The sequence below is a fragment of the Hoplias malabaricus genome, chromosome 1 (genome assembly GCF_029633855.1).
Source record: "Hoplias malabaricus isolate fHopMal1 chromosome 1, fHopMal1.hap1, whole genome shotgun sequence".
NCBI lineage: Eukaryota > Metazoa > Chordata > Actinopteri > Characiformes > Erythrinidae > Hoplias > Hoplias malabaricus.
In genome coordinates this window covers 49,397,792-49,424,593 of record NC_089800.1, presented here as the reverse complement: position 1 = coordinate 49,424,593, position 26,802 = coordinate 49,397,792, and the positions used below count along the sequence as shown (strand labels likewise).

The 26,802-nt window shown below is 39.3% G+C and overlaps 1 protein-coding gene across 3 annotated transcripts in view; it reads left to right on the top strand.

The window, feature by feature from the left end:
- fndc3a (fibronectin type III domain containing 3A) overlaps positions 1-23,847 on the top strand; it is a 67,817-nt gene extending 43,970 nt beyond the window's left edge. For all 3 annotated transcript variants that reach the window (XM_066665819.1, XM_066665810.1, XM_066665801.1), the window contains exons 4-26: positions 5,621-5,697; positions 6,253-6,499; positions 6,789-7,097; positions 8,955-9,013; positions 10,253-10,422; positions 12,275-12,334; positions 12,439-12,577; positions 13,360-13,413; positions 13,767-13,891; positions 14,041-14,215; positions 15,451-15,537; positions 16,429-16,567; positions 16,668-16,736; positions 16,828-16,946; positions 17,988-18,093; positions 18,285-18,460; positions 18,780-18,893; positions 19,023-19,172; positions 19,794-20,155; positions 20,283-20,495; positions 20,870-21,036; positions 21,155-21,276; positions 21,443-23,847. In XM_066665819.1, the coding sequence (XP_066521916.1) occupies positions 5,621-5,697; positions 6,253-6,499; positions 6,789-7,097; positions 8,955-9,013; positions 10,253-10,422; positions 12,275-12,334; positions 12,439-12,577; positions 13,360-13,413; positions 13,767-13,891; positions 14,041-14,215; positions 15,451-15,537; positions 16,429-16,567; positions 16,668-16,736; positions 16,828-16,946; positions 17,988-18,093; positions 18,285-18,460; positions 18,780-18,893; positions 19,023-19,172; positions 19,794-20,155; positions 20,283-20,495; positions 20,870-21,036; positions 21,155-21,276; positions 21,443-21,757 (3,554 nt within the window). In that variant the 3' untranslated portion in view covers positions 21,758-23,847. The remainder of the gene's footprint in view (positions 1-5,620; positions 5,698-6,252; positions 6,500-6,788; positions 7,098-8,954; positions 9,014-10,252; positions 10,423-12,274; positions 12,335-12,438; positions 12,578-13,359; positions 13,414-13,766; positions 13,892-14,040; positions 14,216-15,450; positions 15,538-16,428; positions 16,568-16,667; positions 16,737-16,827; positions 16,947-17,987; positions 18,094-18,284; positions 18,461-18,779; positions 18,894-19,022; positions 19,173-19,793; positions 20,156-20,282; positions 20,496-20,869; positions 21,037-21,154; positions 21,277-21,442) is intronic.
- Positions 23,848-26,802: the final 2,955 nt, after the last annotated feature.

Sequence of the window (26,802 nt, the reverse complement as noted above, 5' to 3'; positions counted from 1 at the left end):
ATTTCTTACAATTTGCTCAAGTACACACTAGTGGACATTTTTGAGGCATACATTTTTCATTTGATTTAACTTGGATAATATTGCTAAGGTAATGCATGTGGGTTTTCCTGGATTTGTCAGAAATTTGACAAGCATTTAAAGACAAACATAAATGTTACTTGTCTATAAGTGTCAAAAGATAAAAATTTTAATTTTGCTAGGAATGCACTGAAAGAAAAATACCAAGTGTTCAAATTGACTTAATATGATAATGAGTGCCCAGAGGAGTTAAAAAAAAATTACTGCAGCAAAAATGGGCTCAAGCTTCTTGTTACTACCTGAGATTTCAGAAATAAAATAAAGTTAAAAAAATAATCATAGAAAGGAACAGACTCAATGGGGACCAAAAAAAAACCTTGGGGATCTGGAGCTCCTACTAACTCACAAAGTGTGAAATAATACAACACAGTCATTTTTTTCTTTTGTTTCTGATTGATTGAAAATCATTCAGATTTTTTATAGGCACTGATTTTGTTGCACCTCCTTAGTCTCTCCAATCACAGGGTTGGACACAGGGTTGGAAGAGTGAGAAAGGGTTAAATGAAACAAAGCACACACAATGACCACAAAGAAATGAATACTGCCTTAGCTAGTCGAGTAGGTCCTAAATCATGATGTGTAAACCCTACAGCGCACCGATTGGTCAGAGAGACCTGTCAATCACCATGAAATGCAGAGCCCCAGCACAAACACTCCGCTTGTTAAATCTCTGAAGTTACAGCAGTGTTCACATTTATTTTTATCCGACTCGCAACGGCAGCTCGTGACATTACCATTGGTGTTGAAGAGGTTTTAACCTTCCCTGGGCCAATGGCCAACAGAAATCTCCAGCGAAGTCGAACATACAACAAGGAAAACTGATCTGAGAACTGGGGTGCAGAGCCATGTTCAATCGCTCAATACACAAATGCACAGGTAAACAGCACTTAAATATTCCACCGGGGTTGTTGTGGTTTTCAAAGCCTACAGTTCCCCTGTAATGGGGCTTTGCAGTATTAAAGGCTCCATTACGTTGGGGAGCTTTGCTAGTGGAAAAGCGACAAACTAAAAGTTTGCTGAGTCGAGCCGATGCCACACAGTGGAAAAGCACCATCTGGCTCTGGAATAAACAGGAGCTCATTCTAATTTAAAGGAGCAGCCACTGAAACCCGTTGTTCTGAACAGGGCTGTATAGACAAGGAAACGTGCTGTTTGATCCGTGTGGTATTTTTGCCATAGGTTGCGACAGACATTGTATTGTGAAAATGAATGAACTTCGCCGCTTTCCCTATAGAAAATGTTCCATTTTAAAGAATCCACTCTCAGCCAGGAGACCCACCCATTGTGTGTGTATTACTTTTACATAAAACTATTGCTTTATACAAGAAAATAGAAATCTAATATTCTAACACAGGTAACAGTTTGGAATACTGAGTTATGCTGCTTTAATCCTTTATTACTTTATGACTTTAATCCTTCTATCACAGCATGTCATTTAAATCTTGCATGCTAGCTCTAGCTCATCTCATTGATTTGTGGAAGCAGAGTGGAGTGAATGATTTTACAGCTCAGAGTGCTCTGATCATTATGGGTCTACTGCTGCTAATGCCTACATCCTACACATACCCTGTTGTAAGTGACAGACATATAGATTCCTCGCAGGGAGTCTCATGTTTCTCAGTTGTGATTTTGAGCATTTGGTTGAATTGCTAATATGTATCAACCCATTCCTAGTTAGTGGTATAATGGAACAGGGAAAAGCTGTGATTCATATGGATCACCCACCGCCACAGTTCGGGACGCATGCTGTCTTTACTGTAATAATTCCTTAAACCTCAGTGCAGAGTTGCAGTGAAAACATTCACACTTAGCAGCTGTGTGTAGCATGAATGGAGAGTGTGGATAAAACATTAAAGTTGTGCCATGACAGCGAGAAAGCTCCTCCACCTCCAGCACATCTGCACATTTGTGATATCATTCTGGTGTGTCCGTGGAGAGCAGAGATCCATCTTTGTGAGGCAGGGGGATGAGGCTGTGTGTAAATGGGTGAACTGTTCAGCAAGTCGACCTCAGATCAATGGACACCACTATTCACAGTTAATGTGTAGTGTAGTGTAATGAAAAGGAAGAAAAAAGTCAGTGTCAAATCTCTAATAAAACCTAAGCATTAACACAAAATACTTTTAGACTGAAAAGTAAAATTATTGTCCCACTTTTTTTTATGATCTAAAAAAAAAAGTGCCGATCTGTGTCTCAAAATGTGATCTCATACAACTATTGATATATTTTGTTACACCATTATTTCTAGATGACAGAAGCTCTATTTGATTATTGTATAAACTTTTTCTAATTGCTTGACTTCAAACTGAAACTACCCAAAAATATTTAGCTCTCATTCAGGTCACCTTAAGATTTCAAATGAATAGACACAAGTAGTTTCTTTATATTCATTCATTCATTCATTCATTATCTGTAACCGCTTATCCAATTTAGGGTCACGGTGGGTCCAGAGCCTGCCTGGAGTCATTGGGCGCAAGGCGGGAATACACCTTGGATGGGGCGCCAGTCCTTCACAGGGCAACACAGACACACACACACATTCACACCTACGGACACTTTTTGAGTCGCCAATCTACCTACCAACGTGTGTTTTTGGAATGTGGGAGGAAACCCACGCAGACACGGGGAGAACACACCAACTCCTCACAGACAGTCACCCGGAGCGGGAATCGAACCCACAACCTCCAGGTCCCTGAAGCTGTGTGACTGCGACACTACCTGCTGCACCACCATTCTTTATATATTTAACATATTTATGTTTGTTTTAGGAACATGTGGGTTTTTTTTTTTTTTTTCCTACTGTAGAAAGTTTGGTCAACTACTAAAAGCTAGTGGTGGTATTTGGCACACACTACCACAAGCCTATGTAATATCCCGTACTACCCCATTGTTTCTATAGAAATTTCTCCTTTTAGCTAGTGTTGCCGATTCCTTCTGCAAATCTTGCAATAGCATGTGAAGATGATTGTGTTGTGTTTGTTGTGGCGCAGCACTTGACTTTTAAATAGTTTTTATAGGTAACACTGTTGTTAGGTTTGACAGGCACAGTCTGAATCTTGATAACTGTGAAGAAAATGAAGTGGGGCCTGGCAAAGTAAGCGTTTTCTTATTTTATTGTTTTTGTTTTCCCTTTTTTTTTCCCTTTTCTTTCTTTTCCTCCCCCCAACTTTAATTGGTTGTATAATCTTGAGCAGTGGAACTACTTGAGAGGATGCAACTGTGTGTTCTTGATTATATGATGTGTTGCACACTTCAGTTCAAGATCTGGTTCTGTTGTTTTGAGGCTTTTATTGTGCAGACAAGAAGAATGATTGCTTTGGCTCTGTATGTATGTGTGAAGGAAATGCATCCAGGCTCTAGCGGTTTATACAGGCCGTAGTATCTGACGTTCTACAGACTGTTACAATATTATATATTTTGTATACTGTTTATTTAATTATTTTTACAACGCTGCAATATCAGATTAAATATCTGTAAGTGATGAAAGTGTTATGATTGATGCAAACATGCAACCCTGGATTCCACACAATTTATGCTATTATAATATACATTATTTTTACAAACCCCAATACAAGGAAGGGATATTGTGTAAAATGTAAATAATCACACAATTAATTTAAACCCAGTATATAATTGAACACTGTACCTCTCTTACTACCATGGGACACCCACATCCAACCAAGAGTTCTCTCTTGGCTCAGAGTCAAGGGAGAGACCAATGAGTTTCGGGCTCTGTCCAAAGAAATCTCAACCCCACCTCCCCACAGTATGGCGTTCTTCACTTGGACAACAATTGTGTTCTTTTTGGAAAGCATGGATGTTGCATCCTCTGGGCTAAAGAGGAGAGCGATTGTCTGGCTTGTTATAACCACCCAGTTCAAAAGTTGGCATCTGTGATAGTATGAGAGTGCATTAGTGCACGTAGCATGGGTGATGGTAACCCACTGGAAACATTTGTTGCTTTTTGAAACGGAAAAATACTATAACAGAAACCCTGAGCTGTTTAGCAGCTGAAATCATATAATCGATAAGAACAGAAAAACATTTCACTTTCAGAATTACAGTGACTGGTTTCTCAGTTCTCAAATGCTTACAGAGAAGATAATGCAACACAGCAGTAAAGATGCCCCAGTCCCAACTTTTTTGTTTCTGAATCGTTGCATAGCCAGAAATTGATGAGCCTGGGCAAATGTGGGTTTGCACAGTTATTATTTCAAGGTAATAAACAATTGCAAACCTTAGGGGTGCAGAGGAATACATTTTGGCACTGGTTTCAGTTTTGGTTCAGGTGTATTGGGGGGGGGGGGGGGTGTTCAAACAGCAGCAAAGCAGAATTAGTTCATTTGGCAAATACTGTATTACTACATAACAGCTGTACTATTTACAATTTTTCATTATTACAGTGAGATCTGAAGTGAAAGTATCTTATTAGTCCATGAGTTCCAAAAGAGTCTCATCCTCATTACATTCAGTTACAATACCTTTTCTGTTCAAAACAGAACCCGGCTTTTAGTGTCCAAATAAGGGACAATTTATGTATTTTCCGTGAGGGTTGGCATCCTACTCATGCTTCAGCTCTGAATCCAACTCACAGGAATGTGCATTTGTGTGTGTACTGTCAGAAAGGTGAGCATGTCTGCGCATGTGTACTCACACCTGGGAATTAGCTCTGGCTGACTGGGTGGACCTTGGTCCAATTCACTGTGGCCATGTGCTGAAAGGAAAAAAACCCGTACCCATTCACAGTTTGCAATTTACAAATTGCTTTTTTGTTTTCATTTTTTTAATATCAAAATTAACGAGTTCATAAGCAGAAGGCAAATGTTTGTTATACTGTGATCCTGTGAGCTGAACCTCTAAGCTGTGGACTATGGCCAGCTTTGTAGCGTAAAAATCAATAATTATATGATGTTGAAAAATTATGATATACAAATAGTACAAATCAATATAAAATTGAGTTGTGCGCCTTCTCCTAATATGGACAATATTTTATTTATTTATATATTTTTCCTGTTACCTGAATTGGGATCAAGTCTTAGTAAAGATACGGAAGAAGGGATGCACTGATATGAGAATTCTGGGCCAATGCCGATTTCTAAAATGCAGAAAGATAACATTCCCCAGATTAATATTACTGACAAATGTAACACTTATTTGTAGAATATTTGAACAACCATCTGTGCCCAAACAATAAAATGAAAGGGGTCTCCTGAGAAAATTGTTAGCCGCATTTAATTAGCTAACATTTCCTTAGAGAGACTGCTCACAGCTTTACAAGTTACATTTTTATTAAATTAAAATAAAGATCTCCTCAAACTAATAAATATGTATATAATGTGGCAAAAGATTAAACACAAATAACAGTAGTTCTATAACAGTATAACTATTCTACAATAAAATAATCCAGAAATAAGAACTGCCTTTGTGCTTCTCCCCACTGTCAGATGGGGAAGACCCTGAGTCAATTTTTACCATGTTTATCAGTCTGTTTGGAGGTGTGTTAACATTTGACACTGTTTTAATAATCTGTATGCTTTTGTAGGTCCTGCTCAGGTTCCCATGATGTCCCCAAATGGTTCAGTGCCTCCAATCTATGTGCCTCCTGGATACGTTCAGCAAGTAAGTCTCCAAAGAAAATCAAGATCTTTTAAGATATATTTTGGTGTTATTTTGTAAAATTCACATTGAAGATCTTCTGTGAATCTGATGTGTCCCTGAAAAACACTACATTATTATTCCTCATCTTATATCTTTATCTTTCACAAATAAAATCATTTTTATACTAGTTTTAAATAGTAGAGAATTCACCCCGTTTCTGACATCTGTAAATATCAGACCGTTTCACGGTACATTTGTCTAGTTATGAGCAGAGGTTTGTGCCAAATGTTCTTATGTTTATAGTGTGTATCTGCATTTGTAAGGCTGTGTCTGAAGTGTGTGTCTCTAATACAATTGCCATTAAAGTTTTGTAGCCACTGCCGCACACTCTCACAGTTTCGACAGGACCTGTGCTCTCTAGTCTCTCTCACTTCCACTCATTTTATGATTCTTTTATGTTTGTTAACAAACGCATGAATGTACACACTTTCAGCTCTTTTCAAGCACTGTGTATGTCCTTCAGGAAATGCAAAGCTAGTTCTTCTTTTTATTGTTATTTCTATCTTTCTTGATTAGATCATTGAGGAGAATGGAGTGAGGCGGGTTTTGGTCTTACCTCAGGAGTTTCACCCAGGGGGCCACTCTCCGTTGCACCACCCGCCCCCTCCACCCCCCCATGCCCACCTGCAGGCCTTCATCCCCCACCCGCATCCCATCATGCCTCCTCATCCCCACATGTACTCAGGCATGGCCGGAAGTACAGGAGACATGAATGCCCAGTACATCTCTCAGTACCACCCAGCCCACATCTACTCAGAGCAGGGTGAGTAGAAACTGAAGTGACAAGTAATTGCTATTTAAGTAGTTTTCCAGTTAACTAACAAGTCAAAATGTCTGCATTTTTTTTAGTCTCAGTTGATGAGACAAAATCATTGTTGCTCTGATTTAGATGCAAATTCATCAGTTATGAATTGATCTGGAGTTAAATTTTAAGAGGTGCCATGATTCTCCTCTCTGTGGGTGCCATTCCCTTAAACTTTTGTGAATAAATGCTTTTTGAAACATGCTCATCATATATAAAATGTTTCTGTGTGTTTTTTTACTTTCCACAGACACTCACCAACAACACGGACGAACACCATTTGTTCACAGGGATGAAAGGGCTAACAAAACCTATGAGCGTCTGCAAAAGAAGCTTAAAGAGAGGCAGGGTGGCCAGGCAGGTGGAGGGGGTGGTTTAGTTCCTTCCAAAGACAGCCCACCCCTTTCCCCACAAAAGAGCCGTGGAACCCCACCATCTGGAGGGGACCTCCAAAATGGCCTTGGGCTTAAGGGAGTGGAGGAACAGAACCAGGCCAGTGCAGTGGTAACTAGCCTCGGCATGGAATGTCCAGGGAGAGGGAGAGATGTGGAACCTGGAGGTAAGGATTGAACTGCCTGTGAATTTATACACACACACACATACACTCATATAGCGCCTTTCTAGATGCCCAAGGACGCTATACAATCAACTCCGCTCAGAATGCCATTCCATTCAATACTCAATCCACATACACATTGGCAAAAAGTGGCATCCAAACGCTCACAGCGTACTCTCAACCAGGAACAACCATCCACCTGGAGGACTGCATCGGGCACTAGGCCTATCCTAGGGCTTCACCCAGGATAGAGCGCCAATCCATATCTTGGTATACAGCCATTCATTCACATACGCACTCATTCACTCACACCAGGACAGATATTACAGAAGTCAGTTCACCTAACCTCCATGTTTTTGGGCTGTTAATGCTTTATAATTATAGTGTTCATATGAGAATTCTGCTGACTGCTGTGATAGTTAGACTCCTGACATAAGAAATCAATGACAAAGTTTAAACAATTAGTGGGGACGAAAGTGGATTTGTATTGCTGCTAACTTGCTCTCAGAGCAGTGTGTGTTATAGTATATATTGCAGTAAATGTACCAGCTTCAGGGTTGGGATAGCAGCTGATAAATCAGGTTTTAATTGTTTAAGGCAGTCTGCTACCAGTTGTATGCCGTAATCCTAATAATAAATCACATAGTTAGAATAATTAGAATTGTATTTTGTTTTGGTCAATAAGATTGATTTGAAATATATTCCAGTGGAGTTTGTGTACATTTGTGTGGGAGTTGATAGAGGGCTTAAATTCTTATTTAGCTAGGAAAAAGCTTGGGAGCCTTAAACTAAAGGATTATAATGCCTGAAACATGTAGTCCTTTGGTAACAGCAACCTCAAACCTGCTTACCAATCATCTGAGTCTCCCCTAGGATTTTTTTTTCAGGCCCACCCTTGACATCAAACATTTACATAGAGTATAAATAGAAAAACTGTCAATTTCCTCAGACTGCCAGCGTATGGAAAGAACAGAACGGTAATGCAAATATTTAAGTAAAAACAGTGACATGTTTGTTCCAAGGTTTAGCAGATTCTTTACTGTTATCTATTTGTATCAATTTTTTCCATTCTTTTTCAAATATGGTTCTATTACTGGAGCAGACAGAAATGATAGTCCTGTCATATACCCACTCTAGTGCAGAAAGTGGTAGTGAAGCAAATGGGCTTTAGGGACACAGCCACTCACTGACCTGATTGTGGCCAGGCAGAGTGGTGCATCTCTGGCCTCATTAGCTCCAACAGCTAATGGAGCTAACATCCATTATTAACACTGACTGACCGACTGGCTGAGTGACAGACAGACTGAATGAATGACTGACTGGCCTGTGGCCTGGTGTAGCTTCTCTGAGAACTTCTCTGCCACATGTAGAGAAACATGTCAATATTTAGTAGAGTAAGCTTGCACAATATACCCCAATATTTTATGAGTAAATTGGCTTAATCTAACACATTTCTTACACTGTCTGATCAATGGAGTGTGATCTAATTGTTGAATGTAAATCATTAAAACATCAAGTATACTGGTATCAATATTTTGGTAATTGCAACCAATACTAGTGAATATTCAGTGTGTAATGAAACACTCTAAGATGGAAATAATTGAGATATATTATTTAAAAAATCTATATGATTAAACCCAGAGACACTGGCTAACCCAACATTTCCATTTTTTGTAATTTACATGTTTTATAATGTCTGCTATATTACCCTGATCCTTCACCTTACAATCAGTAACATTCCATAAGCTTTATCCTTAACATGTTCATGGTACACAATAAAATACTGTTTAACACATGATATTTAGCCCAAACCGGTCTTAAGAGTTTGCTAAAGAAGTACCTGTGGTTTTCTGTTAACAGAACTGAATGAAAAATCCCAGGCTCTTCAAGAATTGTTGAACAATATCACCAAGCCAGTGGTAAGTATGTGTAGGATATTGTAAAGGATTCAGTTGTTAGTTATATAGTAGCATATATGAGTTATTGGGTTTCTCTCTATTTTGAAACTCTGCACTCTGCTTGAAGAGGGACACCTGACGAAAAGATGGCGTGACTGTTTTCGTAATGTTGGTTCATTTGCATGAGTCAAACAGTTTTACACGATTGCGTGTGTCCTGTCTCCAGACGATTTGAGTAATAACTGACTGTAAAGGATCATTAAAGCTGTGTGTGTAACTTAATGAGTATCAACAGCCATATTGCAGCTAATGTATTTTGCTCCAGTGATTAGGGTTTAACATTTATTGCTCAAGTTTCTTTACATTCATTTTCATTAACACATTTCAAAATATGTTAAAACCAGTTACAAAAGATGTAAAATGGTAAATTAGTGCTCAGATGTGAGTTTGTTCTCTGTGCAAATATTCATAGTTCAAGTTTATTCTTAGGTTTTTCAAGTAAATAGACCATTTGCAAACATCATACTTTGCATTTATGTTGTCTTCTAATTCACTTTTGATCTGGTCAGTAAAAGAACTCTTTCTGGTCTGAGGTCTGGCCCATGAGAGTTTTAACGTTAACAGTAGTCTGACTGCCCTTGTGCAATGATTGAGCATTTAGCTGAACTTTTTCGTCATTCTCCTCTTAACAGACTGGAGAGACAAATAATAAGATAACAGTAAGAAGGAAATGCAGTAGGCAACAGAGTGAAGGTCTACTTGGATGAATGGATTATTTCCATAGAGATGGAAAATGGGGGAAGTAAGTAGAGGCAGCAAAAGCAAAATAATATGGAGAACAGGACATGGAAAAAAATAAAAGAGAACAGGATTAACCTTCTTCAGTGTGGCTTTTTGTGTGTGGACGCATGTGTTCAAGCCCTGCTGGGGATTGCTATCACAGTTATTTTTAACAAAGGATCAAAAACAAAATATGATAACCTTTCTTATCAGGTGGAACAAGGCTAAACATAACATTTATGCTCCACTCTTTGTTTAACAACAGTTTTCTTTTATTTGTCTTTATTTTTGTGAGAATGATAAGTTACCTTAACTCATGTAGAGACACTAAAAATGCAGTCAGACCTGAATACTTTGCATAACAATGTTATGTTAGACTTCAATTAACCCATTCAGAATCTGATTAGTCAGAGACTTCAAAGCTGTAAAAAAAACTAGAGATTAATTAATTAATTAATTAATTTAATTTAATTTCTTTAGGTGACAGATATCCAGGCCAGAGGAGCATGTCTGTGCTGGCTGGCCCCAGTGAGGACATCGGCAGAAGAGGAGCTGAAAGAAGGAGAGGAAAAACCAGAGGATCCATCCTTTAACTATGAAGTATCTGTTTCTTACAGTGGGAAAGATGGAAAATACAACACTGCCTACAGGTAATGCAGGGCTGGAAATAGTGAGATGACTTTGATCTTAGCAGATTACACAAGGTTCACACCTTTATTTAGATTGTAGGACCTAGACTTTGACCCTACCCCATGGCTTTGCAAGTTTGACCCAAAGAAATATTAACAAAGCTCAACGTCTTGAACATCTTGGCATATATATACAGTTCTGTCATATAAGACGAAATTTGCTTTTTTAAAGTATTTCACACGAATTACACTTGCTGTGTTAAATCAAGGTTGTTGGTTGTTTTTTTGTTTTTTTTAGTTTTTTCATGTTGGAGAGGTCTGTGAATACTTTATACAGTTAACCAACAAACAAATGGCTATTTCTTCAAAATATTAGTGAATGATGGGTTAATGATTTTCAAGAGCTAATGCCCAGCATTGGGCCACAATTAACCCCTTTTTTAAGATAATCATGAAAATATAAAACCCTTTACATAATAAATCATACAAATGTTAGGGCATTGTGTAAAATACAATATAACCATGAGTCTGTGATTTTAGAATTCTCGTAACTTTATTTAATGGACAAATATACAAAGAAACGATTTCCAATGTAATTCATTGAACTCATTCATTGAATTCATCTTAATTGTCTTTTATTAACAGACCAATTTACAAGCTGATGCCTGCAACACCAATTACAAAAAAAATGGGACAGGTCCAAAATAGGGGTGAAAAGTATATAGAGAAATCATACTACAATATTCTAAGAAATTACAGGTGAAAATACGTTATAAAATGAGTATTCGCCAAAGGTTTAGGCTTTTGTAAGCAAAAACAGGTAGATTCTCTTCACTTTGCCAGAATTTGTGAGAAAATTGTCCAACAGAACATTTCCCAAAGAAAGATTGGCAATAATTTAGGTCATTAACCATACAGTTTATAATATCATGAAAAGATTTAGGCAGGCAGGGGAAGTCTCAGTGTTTGAAGGCCACGGGAGAAGACTGCTGCTGAATGTACATGACCGTCAAACCCTTGGGGGTTATTGCTTGAGAAACTGTCATACTACCATAGACAAATGAGCTCAGGAGTCCTTAAAAAAATCATTGTCATTTAACACAGTCCACCACTGCATCAAGAAATGCAACCTGAATCTATGATGCAAAGACGTAGCCTGCTGAGCAGCTTAAGCCTTGTATACAGCAAGAATAGGCAATCCCTGCAAGATTAAAAAGCACAATTTAAAAGAAAAGCTGATGTGACCCAGTGAAACATTTCATGTTTACCTCATATGCAAACTTGTAAATTATAATATACACAGATCAAGAAACACTCACATTAGTTTGTTCATCACAAATTACTGACAAATTTAATACTGCTATGATAGAGAGGTGCCAGAACACACAGTGACCTTACAGTGTAGAGAGCTGTGAAGCCACAAACGGGTCAGAATCCCCATGCTGACTCCAAGCTTTTTTGGGGTTTTATTGAGGCTTCATCTCAGAACCTACAGGGCTTAAAATGTCTGCTGCTAACCACAGGATACCTTCAGATGTGTTTTAGGTCCATGCTTCAATAGGTCAGAGCTATTTTGGCAGCATGTGGGTGACCTAGAAATCTTTAGGCAGTTGGTGCTAATGTTATGGCTGATCTGTGTGTAGATGCTTTAATGCAAATTGTAGTTGAGGTATATGTTCCTTAGTGTGTTATATAAAGCATTTTTAATGTGAATGTAATCTCAGCTTTAAGCTGGTCACTTATTTTTTGGGTAAGTTTTATAACTGATGTATCGGGTTAACAGTCGATGTGTGCGATTTGTTTCTTGTATCAACTCAAAAAGAAATTTGCTCTTTGTAACAATGTCTCAAAAACGTTGTCTTTTTTCCCCCAGCGGTACGGAACAAAGTACAACCATAGAGAACCTAAGACCAGCAACAGACTACCACGTCAGGTGTGTACTCAAGTTTGGGCACAGTATATTGTTCATTTTTAAGGTTTTTCAAAGCTTAATTAAACCATATTTGTGCTTGTATGCATGTATGATTGCACCTGCAGGGTCCAGGCCATTTATAACTGTTTACAAGGAATTCCCTCTGAGCCTGCTAGTTTCACTACACTGAGCTGTGAACCTGATACACCCAGTCCACCTCGCAAATTAAATGTCACGAAAAGCAGCCTTGTCCTGCAGTGGAAGGTACACATACACACAGCTCTATGTCTGGGCATCTTGCCACTAATCAGTTGTATTGTGTATAAACTTCAGTTCATGCAGCATCACATCCATTTCTCCTCATCCACTCTTTGACACATCACACCTGTATGTTTTTGTACAAATACCTCTGTATACGAATACATTTCTGCAGTCAGAAAGCCTTTCAGTCCAGTTATGTTTTTGCAGATTTTGTAATGTTAAAAAATAAAATAAAAAAAGTTAAAATAAATAATGTTAATTGGTAACAAAAGTAGATTCAGGAGTAAAACTGTAGATTGGTTCACCATTCTGAGATGGCCTGCTCAGGCAAATAGTGAAACAGAAGAATTGTGTGTCTAAATGTAAATTGTAAAGCACCTGAGGGGTTATTCATCTGCAGCTATGTCATTAAATGATTCAGAAAATCCAGAGAAGCGTCCACATTCCAAGGAGCCCCAAAACCAATATTGTCAAGCTGTGGGACCTAAGGTGGCATTTCATTAAAAACAGACATGATTTTGTAGTGGATTGGTTCAGACACACTTCTAAAGTCTATTGTCTGTGAACACAGTTCTTTTTTTGCATCACAAAATTGCACATTAAATGTCTATCATATAAGGAAAAAACGTATAAAAACAGGATCCAGGAACGCCACCGCCTTCTCTGTGTGTGTGTGTATATATATATATATATATATATATATATATATATATATATATATATATATATATATATATATATATATAGCCTGTGAATATGCTGCTTACATCAAGATTTCTTCCCAGGCTCCGTGTGACAATGGTTCCAAAATACAGAACTACATTCTGCAGTGGGATGAGGTACTGCCAATGCTATTTAGACCTACCTGTTATTTTCAGTATTTTTTTTCTTTATATTTTTGTTACAGAATAGTTCAGGTGTATTTCTGTTTGTTTGTTGGCTCCTTTCTGAAAGCATAAGACCATAAGATCATTTTTTTTGTATCAGAAATCAGTATCTCCTTCCATGTACATGGTTAAATACACTTCTTTCCTTTAGATAATTGTGTTGGATCCTGTAGTCCATTACCTCATACATTGAAAGCATAGTTAGAGTTAGATTTTTTTTTACATTTAGAAAAGTTTATCCCATGAACTGTTTTGTGGAAAGTGATGAATGTTTTCTCTCTGGTGCAATGCTCACATCTCAACAGGGTAAGGGCACAGGAGTGTATGAGCAGTGCTTTTATGGTCCCCAGAAGCAGTATAGGGTGGCTAAGCTCTCTCCAGCGTCCAAATACTCATTCCGCCTAGCCGCCAAAAATGACATGGGTGTCAGGTATGACAATTTCATTAGCTATACTCAGCATTGTTGGGGTGTGTTTGGGGATGAAGGGTGTGTTTAACCACACATGTTTTTGTTGAGCATTACAAGGGTTTGGGTCCATTTAATGTCCCATAATATATTTTATTCTGTCATTTGTACAGTGAGTTCAGTGAACCTGTAGACATTATGACATCGTGCAGTGTCCCTGCACCCCCACTGAGTCCTGAGTTGGTCCAGGCAGGGGTTACCTGGCTCTGCCTGCAGTGGAACAGGCCAGTTGGATCACCAAAAGAAGATGACATCGGCTATGTGCTAGAAATGGAGGAAGAGGGCTTGGTGAGAGGAGTGGCACAAGTTCATGCTCACACTCACTAGCCTTTAAAGATGCGTGAAATCATAAAATCATAACATCTGGACAGCTCGAGGCACTACAGTACACCATGCCATGGACCATTATACTGACCACTTAGGAAATGCAGTTCTTATACTCTTGTTGTTAACAAGCTATCTTCATCTTGGCTTTCATATTTTTTTCCACCAGGCACTTTAAACCACACTGCTTAGAAAACCAAGTTTTATATGTAAAAATTTCGCATGACCGAAACAGACAAATCAACATTGTGATATACATTGTAATATTTGTTCCAGAACCGAGTTCTTAAATGGAACTGCTCGTAAATGGAACGAATTTTCCCCATTTAAAATAATGGAAATTGGTTTAATCGGTTCCTGCCCACTGACAAGTCCTCAAAATGTCCTAAATTGTGAGAAAATGCATGTTTTTCAATATGAAAGACTCACAAAAAAAATGGGGAAAAAAAGGCCATAATGTAGATGTAGATGATTCTTTTTTTCGTCAGGTCACTGTATATCATACGAGCCTTCTCGCATATGACGTTTTCAGTGATCGTATCTCCCGCCAGCTCTTTTATCTTTTATCCAAATATACAACAGCTTCTCCATTTCTTCGTGCACAGCTGACCTTACTACTGTCAAAATCGTAGTGCCTTTCGCTGTTTTAGCACATTTGATTGTGTCTTTTTGTTTCAGTATCGTACATATCGTCGATGCACTTCACTCATGTTTTTCTAAAATTACTTGTTTCAACTCAATTGATATACTCTGCTTCTTCTTAACACTGATGTCATTTGCTTTTGTGGTCTTCTTGGAGGCCAAGGTGCACAATAAAGTTTGTAAAAACCACTTAAAACACTTGTAAAACGTTATAACGAACGATACAACTGCGCAGTCACATGTGAGAAGAACGTGGTGGCTGCATGCGTTAGGAATATGTGAGCAAGCACCACGCTAACTATCGGTCGGATCCCGAAGCTCAGCTTTTCGTAACTCGGGAAAACATTCGGAACTGGATCAGAAAATTTGCTCGCACCTCTACTCGTAACTCGACTTGTACGTATTCGGAACACTTCGTAATTCAAGGTTCCACTGTATCATGAAAAAAAAAAAAAACACTTTCCAATTGCTCAGTCCTGAATTGCTTCTTTTATGTTAAATGTCTCTCTTACAGTTTGCAAAGAGTTGCTGATTGATGGTTTGTTGTGTCTGTGCAGGGTTATGGGTTCCAGGCCAGCTACGATGGAGATGAGCTGTCATGCACAGTGAAGAATCTGCACAGAAGCACCAAATACAAGTTCAGGGTGAGTGACTTTTCTTTGCCGTGTGCATATGTGGTGAATGTTTAACTTTGACGTAGGTGTAAATGAGTCATTTATTCGCTTAGCCAGTGCCATTAGGCTTCACTGGCCAGCATAATGCTGCCATTGGAGCTTGTGCTATGAATTTGCCCCCGGTGAGCCTGCATTCATTATTAGCATCATTAGGATTTTCGAAAGAAGCATCTTTTTAGCATTACTGTTAAACTGAATCAGCACCAAAGAGAACAGCTGCTCTGCTTCTGCTGCTTTTTCTGTGATCCCTCTCTATTGTCTTTTCTTTCTTCTTTTTCTTTTTTTTATTCATTGTTTGCACGGGATGGAAGAGAATGAGGTGGATCACTACCTCACTGCCCTTTGGTGTCATCAGAGAAAGGCCTGATTGCAATTATGTTTCCAAAAACGATAGTGTGTTATTGTGATCAGGGCTCCTGGCTACAAGTTGATGAGACTCTTGTTACCCGCTGAGCAATGGTCCCTACTTACAGCTTCAATTATATCCCATCACGATGAATGAACAGCGAGCTCTGCTGACAATTGATTATACTAATGAAGCAGCATGAGTGGATTTTGGGCTTTACTTTTTTCCATTTCAGATATACTGATTGGTTTTCCTTCTTTAAAATATATAATTTAATTTGGGCTATTGTAAATAGAACCACTTGACTTTAGATAAGCATCTATAAGGCCATCATGATTAAACTACTCAGACACTTCATTATCTGACAGGGACTAAATCACAACCAACTCCCTTCACCAGCACTCCCGACAGGCAATTAAAAACAGATTTTTTTCCCTAGGCTGCGAGGGTAGAAAAACTAGGCCTCCTACAGGTCCTGAGCACAGGAACATAATGCGGTTGTAATGTGGTTTCAGGTTGCTGCGTATAATACAGAAGGGAAGAGTAACCCCAGTCCAGTTTCTGAGTTCACCACAGCTCCAGATAGACCCAGTTGCCCCTGCAAACCCTCAGTCAAAGGCAAAACACATCCCACTTTCTTCCGCATGGCTTGGGGTGAGTTTGGCTTTGAAACTCCTAGCTGCAAATGACTGTATTAGGGTAAATGATGTGTACTTTGTTATTGCCTTGTTACATCCTGTGTGTTTTTTCACAGATCCCCCGAAAGATACTGGTGGTTCAGATGTCACAGAGTATGTGGTAGAACTATCCGAAAGCCTAAATGGTATGTTTCTTTGCGACTGTTGTTAATAATTTATTTACACTCTAGACTGAGATGACATGCAATTAATTGTGTGCATGTTTTCAAATTTTAGAGCCTTCTTGGGAGCAAGTGTACAGGGGCGCAGCAATGGAGTGTGTGTGTGATGGGCTGAAGCCAGGTTGGTCATACCAAGCTCGAGTCCACTGCTACAGTGAGGGAGGACAGAGCCCGGTAAACACCCATTTTAAAAATGACACAGAATATATATATATACTTTTGTCTGTGTCATTTTCAAACCTTCTTTATACTTGTAACATACCCAACTGGTTTCTTGGTTTTTGTCAGTTAAATGCTCTTGCTGTATTCCTCATATAAGTTTCTCAGTTTTGTCTCCTAATGGCATTGTCCATGCTTCTGGGATGCTTTTATTTTCCCTTATGTGTGGGGCTTGCCAGAACTGAGCAGTGAGTCATGCTGGTAGGCGTTGGTTTCTACAGCCCTGAAAGTGAGCATGGCTTCAGATAGCTGTCTCTGGTTCTGGCATACACACAGCCTAATCCCAGACAGCAGCTTTCTTCATTCATTCAGAATTTCTTAAGTTTTTCAGATTTTATAATGTTTACTTGTTTAGTTTATTCATTCATTCATGTCCTTTTTCAATTATTTACAGCAATGAATGCCTTGGTATAGACAAGTAAAATGATTTTTATGTTTATAATACATTTTATAAGATACAAACTGACATATGTCACTACTAATAAATACGTGTGTTGGTTACACATGGGTGGCCCCAACAGTAACCTTAAGTGCTATAACCCTAGGGATTGGGTGCAGCTGGGTGCTGATCTGATCATAAACGGCCAAAGCAAGCTTATTGGTTTTTGTGTAGGATTTATATGGTCAGTGATGGATGACTAAATGAATATTGCAGTTGCATGTTGGAAGAACATGGTGGGGGCATTATGTGAAGCTCTAAATGATTGTTATATGATGTTTTACATCTTTTTCTGTGTGTAATTACAATTACCATTATCTGTCTTTAACTAATCATCTGTAACAGTATGAGGCACAGTGATACGACTTATACCCGAGGATACATTCACATAAATGACATATAAGTGAATATAAACTATATTTTTGTGCCCTGTTTCAGATGTATGAATATGGTGCTTTATTGATAGTCTTGTGTAAAATGTGCAGTTTTTGGTCTTTGATTTTGACAGCAAATAAACCAACGGTATTGTGTGTGGTTGTTTTTTCTTTCTCTCCAAGCTTTCAGAGATTTTACAGGTCCAGATGCCGGCTGTTCCTCCCGGCCCATGTCAGCCTCCCAGAGTTGTGGGCAAGCCCAAAGCTAGGGAGATTCAGCTTCGCTGGGGTAAGCTGCCATCATTTATGCACGTGTCTGTTTGGCTGTGTCCTTGTACCATGTTGTGAAATATGGGAATTAAATAATAATTATTTTATGCGTCATAACCACCAGAGTAAATATTTAAAAAATAAACTGAATCTGCAAAGTAACTAAAACTGCTTAATATGTGCATTATTATATATGTGGATCTCTCTTAGGTCCTCCTCAGGTGGATGGTGGAAGCGCTGTATGTAGTTACAGTGTGGAAGTGTATGGCCCCCAGTCTGAGGAGGGCAGGGAGGTGTACCAGGGCTCAGAGCTTGACTGCACTGTGTGTAGTTTACTGCCTGGCAGAAGCTTTGGTTTCCGCTTAAGAGCAGCAAATAAAGCTGGGGTAAGCAGCAGTTTTACACCAGAAAACCGTGAGAGATTTTAGGTTAAACCAAATGATTCCTTATAACAAATACAGTTAATTAGCTTAGACATCTTCAGTTGTAGCTTCTTTAGATGTGCGTTGGAGCTAAAAGGCTGATATAGTTATAGATCTTCTAAACATTTACTTTGTGTTGTTTATATAATTAACTGACAATTGTGTAAATAAACTAAGTGCTGCGTTGTCTTTTTAAGGGGCAGGTGGCCGTTTCTAAGGCTGTTTTGAAATTTCCTGCTAATTTCATCTTATAATACATATATTGCATGTGTTTGTTTGACAGTACGGGCCATTCTCAGAGCGCACCGAGGTGACTACAGGACCAGGAGCCCCTGAACCTTGTCGGCCTCCTCATATTGTCTGCAAATCTCCGTCATGTGCTGTGGTTAGTTGGGAAGTAAGTGATACGTTCTTTATTTTATTTATTATAATACTGTCAAAATCACATTACAACAGTGTGATTTGACTAGAATTTATATAAATTATTTGATGAAGCTGACAGCAGTGCTTTGCTGCTTTTCTGCAGGCTCCACCCTGTAATGGAGCAGCAGTGACAGAGTACCGGCTGGAATGGGGGGCGGCAGAGGGCAGTATGCAGGTGTGCTACACTGGATCTGGGACAAGCCATGAGCTAAAGGGTCTGCTTCCTGCCACCAATTACTTTTGCAGAGTGCAGGTGAGCAAAGAAGCAGAATGTTAGATCCTGGGATCTAAACCAACACAGCTTTTTTTAAGCAAGGTTTTTTAGGTTTAATTGGAATACTTGTAAATGTAGTAACAAATCTAACAGGTGTCAAGCTTGTATGTTTATATATACTTCAGTCAGTCAAACTAGATTAACAATAAATTTAAATCTTTATTCCAAGGCAATGTATGAGAGAGACAGAGCTACTTTTGATCTGTCTCCTTAGAAACACAAGTACCAATTGCATCATTGGGGGATGGTTACAGAAAATTTCTGTTATACTCTGGAGAGTGATGACTCAAAATAATGAATCATGAAAATGAAGGCAGAATAATTGGGAACGTCATGCTCTCAGCTCCTCCATGTGGTTACGTAAACTTACTGCATGTCTGTACTGAGGTTTTAGTTTAGTACCAGAGCTTATGAAAAGTGTGTATTTGTAATATAGACAGTCTGATAGCAGTCTAGATTTTGGACCAACATGTCTGTGGTTCATAAGTTCCCAGACTCGCTTTATATATATTTCTCTTAAAATTCAGTCAAGAATCAGTCATTCTGATTCACTGTAGTGCGATATTTTAATGAGTAATTATTACTCTTGACTTTCTACAGGCAGTGAATGTAGCCGGTGTGGGACCCTTTAGTGATGTAGTTCGGTGCCAGACTCCATGCTCAGTACCAGCAGCGATCAGCAGCATTCATGCTCTCCGGGAGTCTGAGATGCGAGTGGAAAACAGGAGCTCTGACAGAGAAGAAGAAGAGGAGGACGAGGAGGAGCACGAGGATGAAGGCGATGGACCCTCTCCACTGCTCTACTCCCCGTCTACCTGCTTGGGACTGCGTTGGGAGGCACCATGTGATCACGGAGCTGAGATTACATCTTACCTGATTGATATTGGAGAAAGACAACCAATTCTCACTGGCCCTGTTACCAAATATATTATACAGAACCTGCAGCCTGACACCAGCTACAGGTATAGACATGATTTACATTTTTGCCATAGTTTACATAGTTTTTATTTTTCTGTATTGGCACATTGCTAATTCTAATAACTCTTTTGTTAGACATAATTGTGCAAATAAAATGTGTGTGAATTACAGGATAAGGATTCAGGCTCTGAACAGCCTGGGTGCCGGTCCCTTTAGTCACACCTTTAAGCTGAAGACCAAGCCCCTGCCCCCTCTGCCTCCACGCGTGGAATGCACTGCATTCAGCCACCAGACCCTCAGGCTCAAGTGGGGTGACGGCCCAGCCAAAGGCACCACCACGGACTCCCTGCAGTACCACCTCCAAATGGAGGACAAGAATGGCAGGTGAGTCTCTCCTGTGCTTAGAGTGGGTGTAATATTTTGTAAGTGAAATTTCTGGGGCACTCCTTTGAAAATCTAGCTCTAGTGCTGTTTTTATTCAGATTAAATGTCCTGCTTTCATACTATGGCAGTTTATATTATGAATAATAATAATTTTCTGCATCAGCTTGTTTAATTACTTTTCATTTGTTTTAGTCAAGAGAACAGTTTTGTATCTAAATCGTAATCAAATATAGTTTGCTTATTAACCCTTTTAACAGAATTCCAACACATTAAACAATTAAATGAGCCATTAACAAGAATAATTAATATAAAATAAACACGTCTATTGTTGCTGGGAATAGCTCCAGATTCTGTCTTTGTCTCGCTCTCTCTAGGTTTATATCCTTGTATAAAGGACCTTGCCACACTCACAAAGTGCAGAGGCTTAATGAGTCTACCTCGTATACATTTCGTATCCAGGCCTTTAATGAGGCGGGCGAAGGGCCCTTCTCCTCTGTTTACACGTTCACAACCCCCCGCTCACCCCCAGCTCCACTCAAAGGTACTGAGTTTAGATTTATCAGCTTTTCACCTGGTTTTATTTTTCATCCAGTGTGTTTGTGGAATATATCTTCAAAGCGTCTTGTCTCACTTTGTGTGTATCACTGGCATTTTCCTAGCACCACGTGTGGAACGACTGGATGAGTCCTGTGAAATCAGTTGGGAAGCCCAGCCACCAATGAAGGGAGATCCAATTATTTACTGCCTGCAGTGCATGCAGGGAAATTCTGAGTTCAGACAGGTATCTTCAAGTTGGAATTAGGATTTGATTTGTTTATCATTGTATTTGTCAGAATTATTATTAACTTCAATGTAAACCTATGCAGCTGTGTTTACATCTCCTAGGAACAGTTCTGCTTCCTCACTCGTCTCTCACTCTTGTCCTTGTGTTATTTTTTTCCCCGAAGCTCTACAAGGGCTCAGCCACTCTATTCCAGCTGCCGAACCTGAGCTCATCTGCGGAGTACCGCTTCCGTGTCTGCGCCATCCGCCAGTGCCAGGACACCCCGGAGATCATCGGACCATACAGCTCGACCGTGACTCTCCTGCCCCCTCGCACCGAATCCCCCAGCACCTGCAGCTCCACAGGGCCCAAAGCAGCCGAGGCCCAGAGGACCAGGCGCAGCCTGACGGACGAACAGTTCTCTTTTCTCATTATAGCTCTTCTGGCCGTCACTTCCATCCTCATTGCTGTCGCCATCCAGTACTTTGTCATTGAGTGAACTTGGGAAAAACTGTGAGACAGGATCCTGTCATTTTTGGTTCGATATTTTGTTTTTGTTTCTGTTTGATTCTGTTTCCGTTATGTTTAGTTCTTCGCACCAGCGTGGGTTGAGGGGTCTGTGTGGAAGGGAAAGGACGGGTAAAGTAAGGCGAGGCTGTGGATTTAATTTTGCCGACAGATCTTTCCAATTCTCTTCCCTTTTCCTTACCCTCTCTTTTGTCTCTGCAGAGCTGTCTGAAATAACGGTAACACCTCTTACATTAGCTATGAGGTGATCATTTGAAGGATTAGGAATAAAGCTTACTGCTCGTCACATACTCCTTTTACCCTTCATTACTGTGTGTAGCTGGAGGTTTTATTATTTATATTTTCTCTTTTGTTTATGATTTTCTTTTTCTTTTTCAAGTATGTGACACTTTATCTGTGTTCCAAAGCTAGCTTCATGGTGGCAGTGTTTGCTGGTTTGGGCCTGGGACTCAGAGGCCAGTGAATACTGGTGGGGAGAATGCATCATCTCCTGCCAGCACATGGGAGAAGGCTCTAGGGCTGTGAGAAGCCTTAAGGCCCCAGAGGGACTGAGCTTTCCCTGGGAAATGTAGTTTTTGACAAAGAGAGGTGAGAGGTGAATACGCTCGTATCACAGTATAGAACATACATTTAGCACTTTGGTCAAAACTTTTTTGATGTGCAGAATGTGTAGGGATGCAAAATGACTAGAAAAATGGTAGTATATTTTTGTACAGTATGATGCAAGGACCTGTTCATTTGAAGTATGGATTGGTATAGGGTTAGAACAATGACTCTGGGGGAAACAAAAAAACAAAAACAAACAAAAAAAAAAATCAACAGAAGACTAACACAAGTTAAAAGTTATTTTTATTATCATGTAAGTATATTGTAGCTTGATTTTACAATCATACAGCTGCTTTGCTCCAAAATATTGTTCAGCACAGAAAATGTAATGCTTATCGGAATCTTTCCTGGAGTCGTTATTTTTGCACCTTAGTCTGAAAAGAAAAAAATATAATAAAAATGCTGACTGCGTCTTGTGATACATTTTATGGAACACATTCTCTGATTGTGCAAGCCCTTGTGTTTTGGATGTTGAATTGTAGTACCACAAAACTTGTTATTGAAAGCGTTTTATTTCAAGATGATTTCAGACTTGTGATTCAAATCAATCATTTATTCTGCCTAGTTATTTTTCTTAACTTCTCTGAGGTTTTTTGTTTTTGTTTTGTAGGTTTAGAAACACAGATTATATTGTGTTAACTTTTAGCAATATTAATTTTCAGTGTCTAGAATATTTGCATAATCTTGATTTCTGAATATATATTGGAATATTCATTTTTATGTTATCTTTAGTTTCTTCGGTCAAATCACGTATTCAAAATTTATTTTTTTATTCGAGTAAGCATCAGAGTTAATCATCTCCAGAGAAACTAAGAAAAAATGCATTAAAGAATAAGCAAAAACAGTTAAACAATGTGTTGATTCTACATGTACTTCCTGTGAATCTAAATTTTTTGCCTTTTCTCTGTGTTAAGTCATTGTGACTGATTGCCGACGCTGCGTGGAGGCAGTGTGACAGTCGGGTCATAGGGTCTGGTTTCGTGCTTATGGCGACGGTGCTGTCTCAGCTGTTGAGAACTACAGGTACCTTGCAAGAAGTCTTGGATGAATTCTATGATTTGGTCTATTAGATAGTCTGCAGATGTCTTCTCTTTGTCACTGAAGGAAAAAAAATAAATCTAAATTCCTATTTTTGATAGTGAAAAACTGTAATTGCAAAGTGTGCCATTTTAACATCTCCCCCACCATAGAAGGTTTCTACATTTGGTCAAAGGGAGAAGGAATACTACAAAAATAAATAAAATATGCACAAAAACGAGACCATTTTATGTAATTTTAATGTTTGCAGTTACCTCATACACCGTACATTCCAAAACGAAAAATTTGTTATACTATTCATACATATCACTTTAAAATGTTCGTTATGAGATCAGAAATGTATAATCATAAATATGTATCTAAAGTGTATCTGTAAAGTCATGATATCTACAGAAAGATCCATGCACAATAAAAAAACAAAACAAAACATTCATAATTCTTAAATGTCTTTTTTATGAGTTCTTCATCACTCAACGCCCATTCTTTTTATCTCTTAATTTCCTATGGTTTCAATTTTCATTTGTTTTGTTGTAAATGTTCCTCACACCGTACCTCTGTTTTCAAAGGCTTTGATCGAGCTGTTTTGATTGAGCTGTGAATATTCTACAAACTTCAAAAAAGTTAAAAAGGAAAGAAAGTTGCTGTTTCTCAAGAGCTGTGGTATTCAGAAAATAAGCAAATGTTCGAACGCAGTTTGTCGTTTCCAGGAAAGCTGGATGAATGTTTGTATTTCTACACCTCTGTCAAATCTCTGAGTAAACATACTGTGTGATATTGGTAGGCTGTGTTTGCAAATAGTGAATTCAGTTTAACCCTCTCTTCTCCTTCCTCACCTCATAATAACAAAAGATCTGTCATTGATGGGAAATTCAAACCCCAGACAAATAATCCTCTAAAATGTGTAAACATTCTGTGCAAAAGCATTCAGTTTGAATGACATTGGTTTTAGTTGCAAGAAGTTTGTTTTTGCGCTGGCACTGACCCACTGTGGTAAACAGAAGACCACAGAGTGCTGGGTAATGACTGTTCTGTTAAGGACTTGGTGTTTTCGCCCTGCTGTCAGTGTCCTCATAAAAACTTTATCTTCTTGCCATGGTTTTTTTTTTTTGTTTTGTTTTTTAAACCTGTTAGCAAAATATTTAACAATTTTTTTAAAAATCCTGTGTGAAGCCTTCCACTTGCTTTCTAAAACTAAACGCACCAGTCAGGCTCCTAGAGTTAATGTCAGTGCAGAGATCAGTGGTGGGGAAATTTATTTCGAGTCACGTAAAATCCCATTTTTGCCTGATTCTCTAATCCAATTTTCTACAGTATGAACAGCAGAAGCCCACATAACCTCCTTTTTCCACTTGGATTTAAGCCGTATTTGTGATCATAGATCTGGGCTTATGAGCCAAAAAAAGCCTGATCTGAAAATGCAATAGGAAGGAATCTTTGCCTGCCCCTCCCTGTGAACCCTATGCATGCCTGCATCATTACCATGGCAACCACTATGGATACGTGAGCAAATGCCACCATGCTCTGAAAGTACAAATCGGATTCGTCATGTACTCCTTGCAGTATGGACCCTTGCTCTAAAAATCTGTTTGTTTATTTATTTATTTAATTTACTTTGTACCTCCTGAGCAATCCTCATCACTTTTCCTTCAATAGGATTTTGTAAATGAGGTGTTTTCAGTATTTTTCCCTGGTACAGGTCCATTTCCAGATTTGCAAAGAAATTGGAATGTGTTAATAATTAATTCATTCGTTGTCTGTAAATGTTTATTCAGTTCAAGGTCGCAGTAGGTCTGGAGCCTACCCAGAATCACTGGGCGCACACCCAGGAGGGGGTGACAGTCTTTTAAGGGGCGACACACACTCACATATTCACTCACACACTACCAATGTGTGTTTTTTGGACTGTGGGAGGAAACTGGAGGAAACCCACGCAGACACAAGGAGAACACACCTAACTCCTCAGAGACAGGCACCCGGAGCATGACTCGAACCCACAACCCCAGGACTCTGGAGCTGTGTGACGGCGACACTACCTGCAGCGCCACCGTGCCGCCAGTTCTGTAAATAATGCAGAGACTATGTAAATGATTAAAGCCAATCAAAAAAAAGAGCATGGTTAATATATGCAGCTGTGTAGCTGCTCCAGAGCATCGTGTTCTAGTAACATTATACCAACTATATCTAGTTAACATCAAGCTGTTGATATATAACTATATCTAGAGCTATTGTTTCTGAATGTGCTTCTACAGGATGGACCAACAATGTTGATGTGTTTATTTCTGTCATTAGAGGATGGGTACACTGTTTAAAATCTCCAGCATCACTGCTGTGTCTGATCCACTGGTAAACATACACAAACGCACCAAAATCACTTCAGTGTCACTGCCGCTGTGAGAATGATTCAAATCGGAATCATACTTCCTCTTTTGTGGTCCTGTGGTGGTCCTGACCACTGAGGAATAGGGTGAAAGGGGTGCTAACATCGAATGGATGGCAACCACAGGACTACAGTCTGCAATTGTAGAACTACAGCGTGCTCCTGTCTGGTGATTGGAGCTGGTAGAATGAACAATGACGTAGGTGCAAAGAGGTTGCTTAAATGTTGTGGCTGATCGCAGTTAAAACAATGTTGGCATATGGTTTGTTTTAATAGTTTCTCTGCAAAATTTAAGCTGTTGTGGTTGGCACATGTTGCAAATCAATGTTTCTGTGTCTTTTTTTTTTCCCCTTCTAGCAACGTTAAATAGAGTATGCTACTCACTAATGGGTTCGTGAATCTAATGCTAATTATGTACAAACCCAGGGAGTCTGGCCGCACCCCACCCTACCCTACCCTTTATTTTCTTAATCTTATTCATTTCCACCCACTTCTAGGATTCCATTGAGGACAAGATCTCCACTCCCTATATCCCCCTTGCATTCAGATACCAGTCATCTACTCTAGTCCTTTTTATAGTCTATATTGTTCTAATTTACATGTTGTCTGCCATTCAGGTTTGCCCTGTGTTTGTCTTTAGTGCCAAGTCCTGTTTTCTCTCTTTACTGTTTAGAGTAAATAATTCAGTCATTCATTATCTGTAAGTGCTTATCCAATTCAGGGTCGTGGAGGGTCCGGAGTCTACCCAGAATCACTGGGCGCAAGAAGGGAACACACCCTGTAGGGGGCGTCAGTGCTTCGCAACACTCACTCACACACTCGCACCTACGGACACTTTTGAGTCGCCAATTCACCTACCAGCGTCTGTTTTTGGACTGTGGGAGGAAAACGGAGGACCCAGAGGAAACCCACACTCCTCACAGACAGTCACCCGGTGGAAACCCACGCAGACACAGGGAGAACACACCACACTCCTCACAGACAGTCACCCGGAG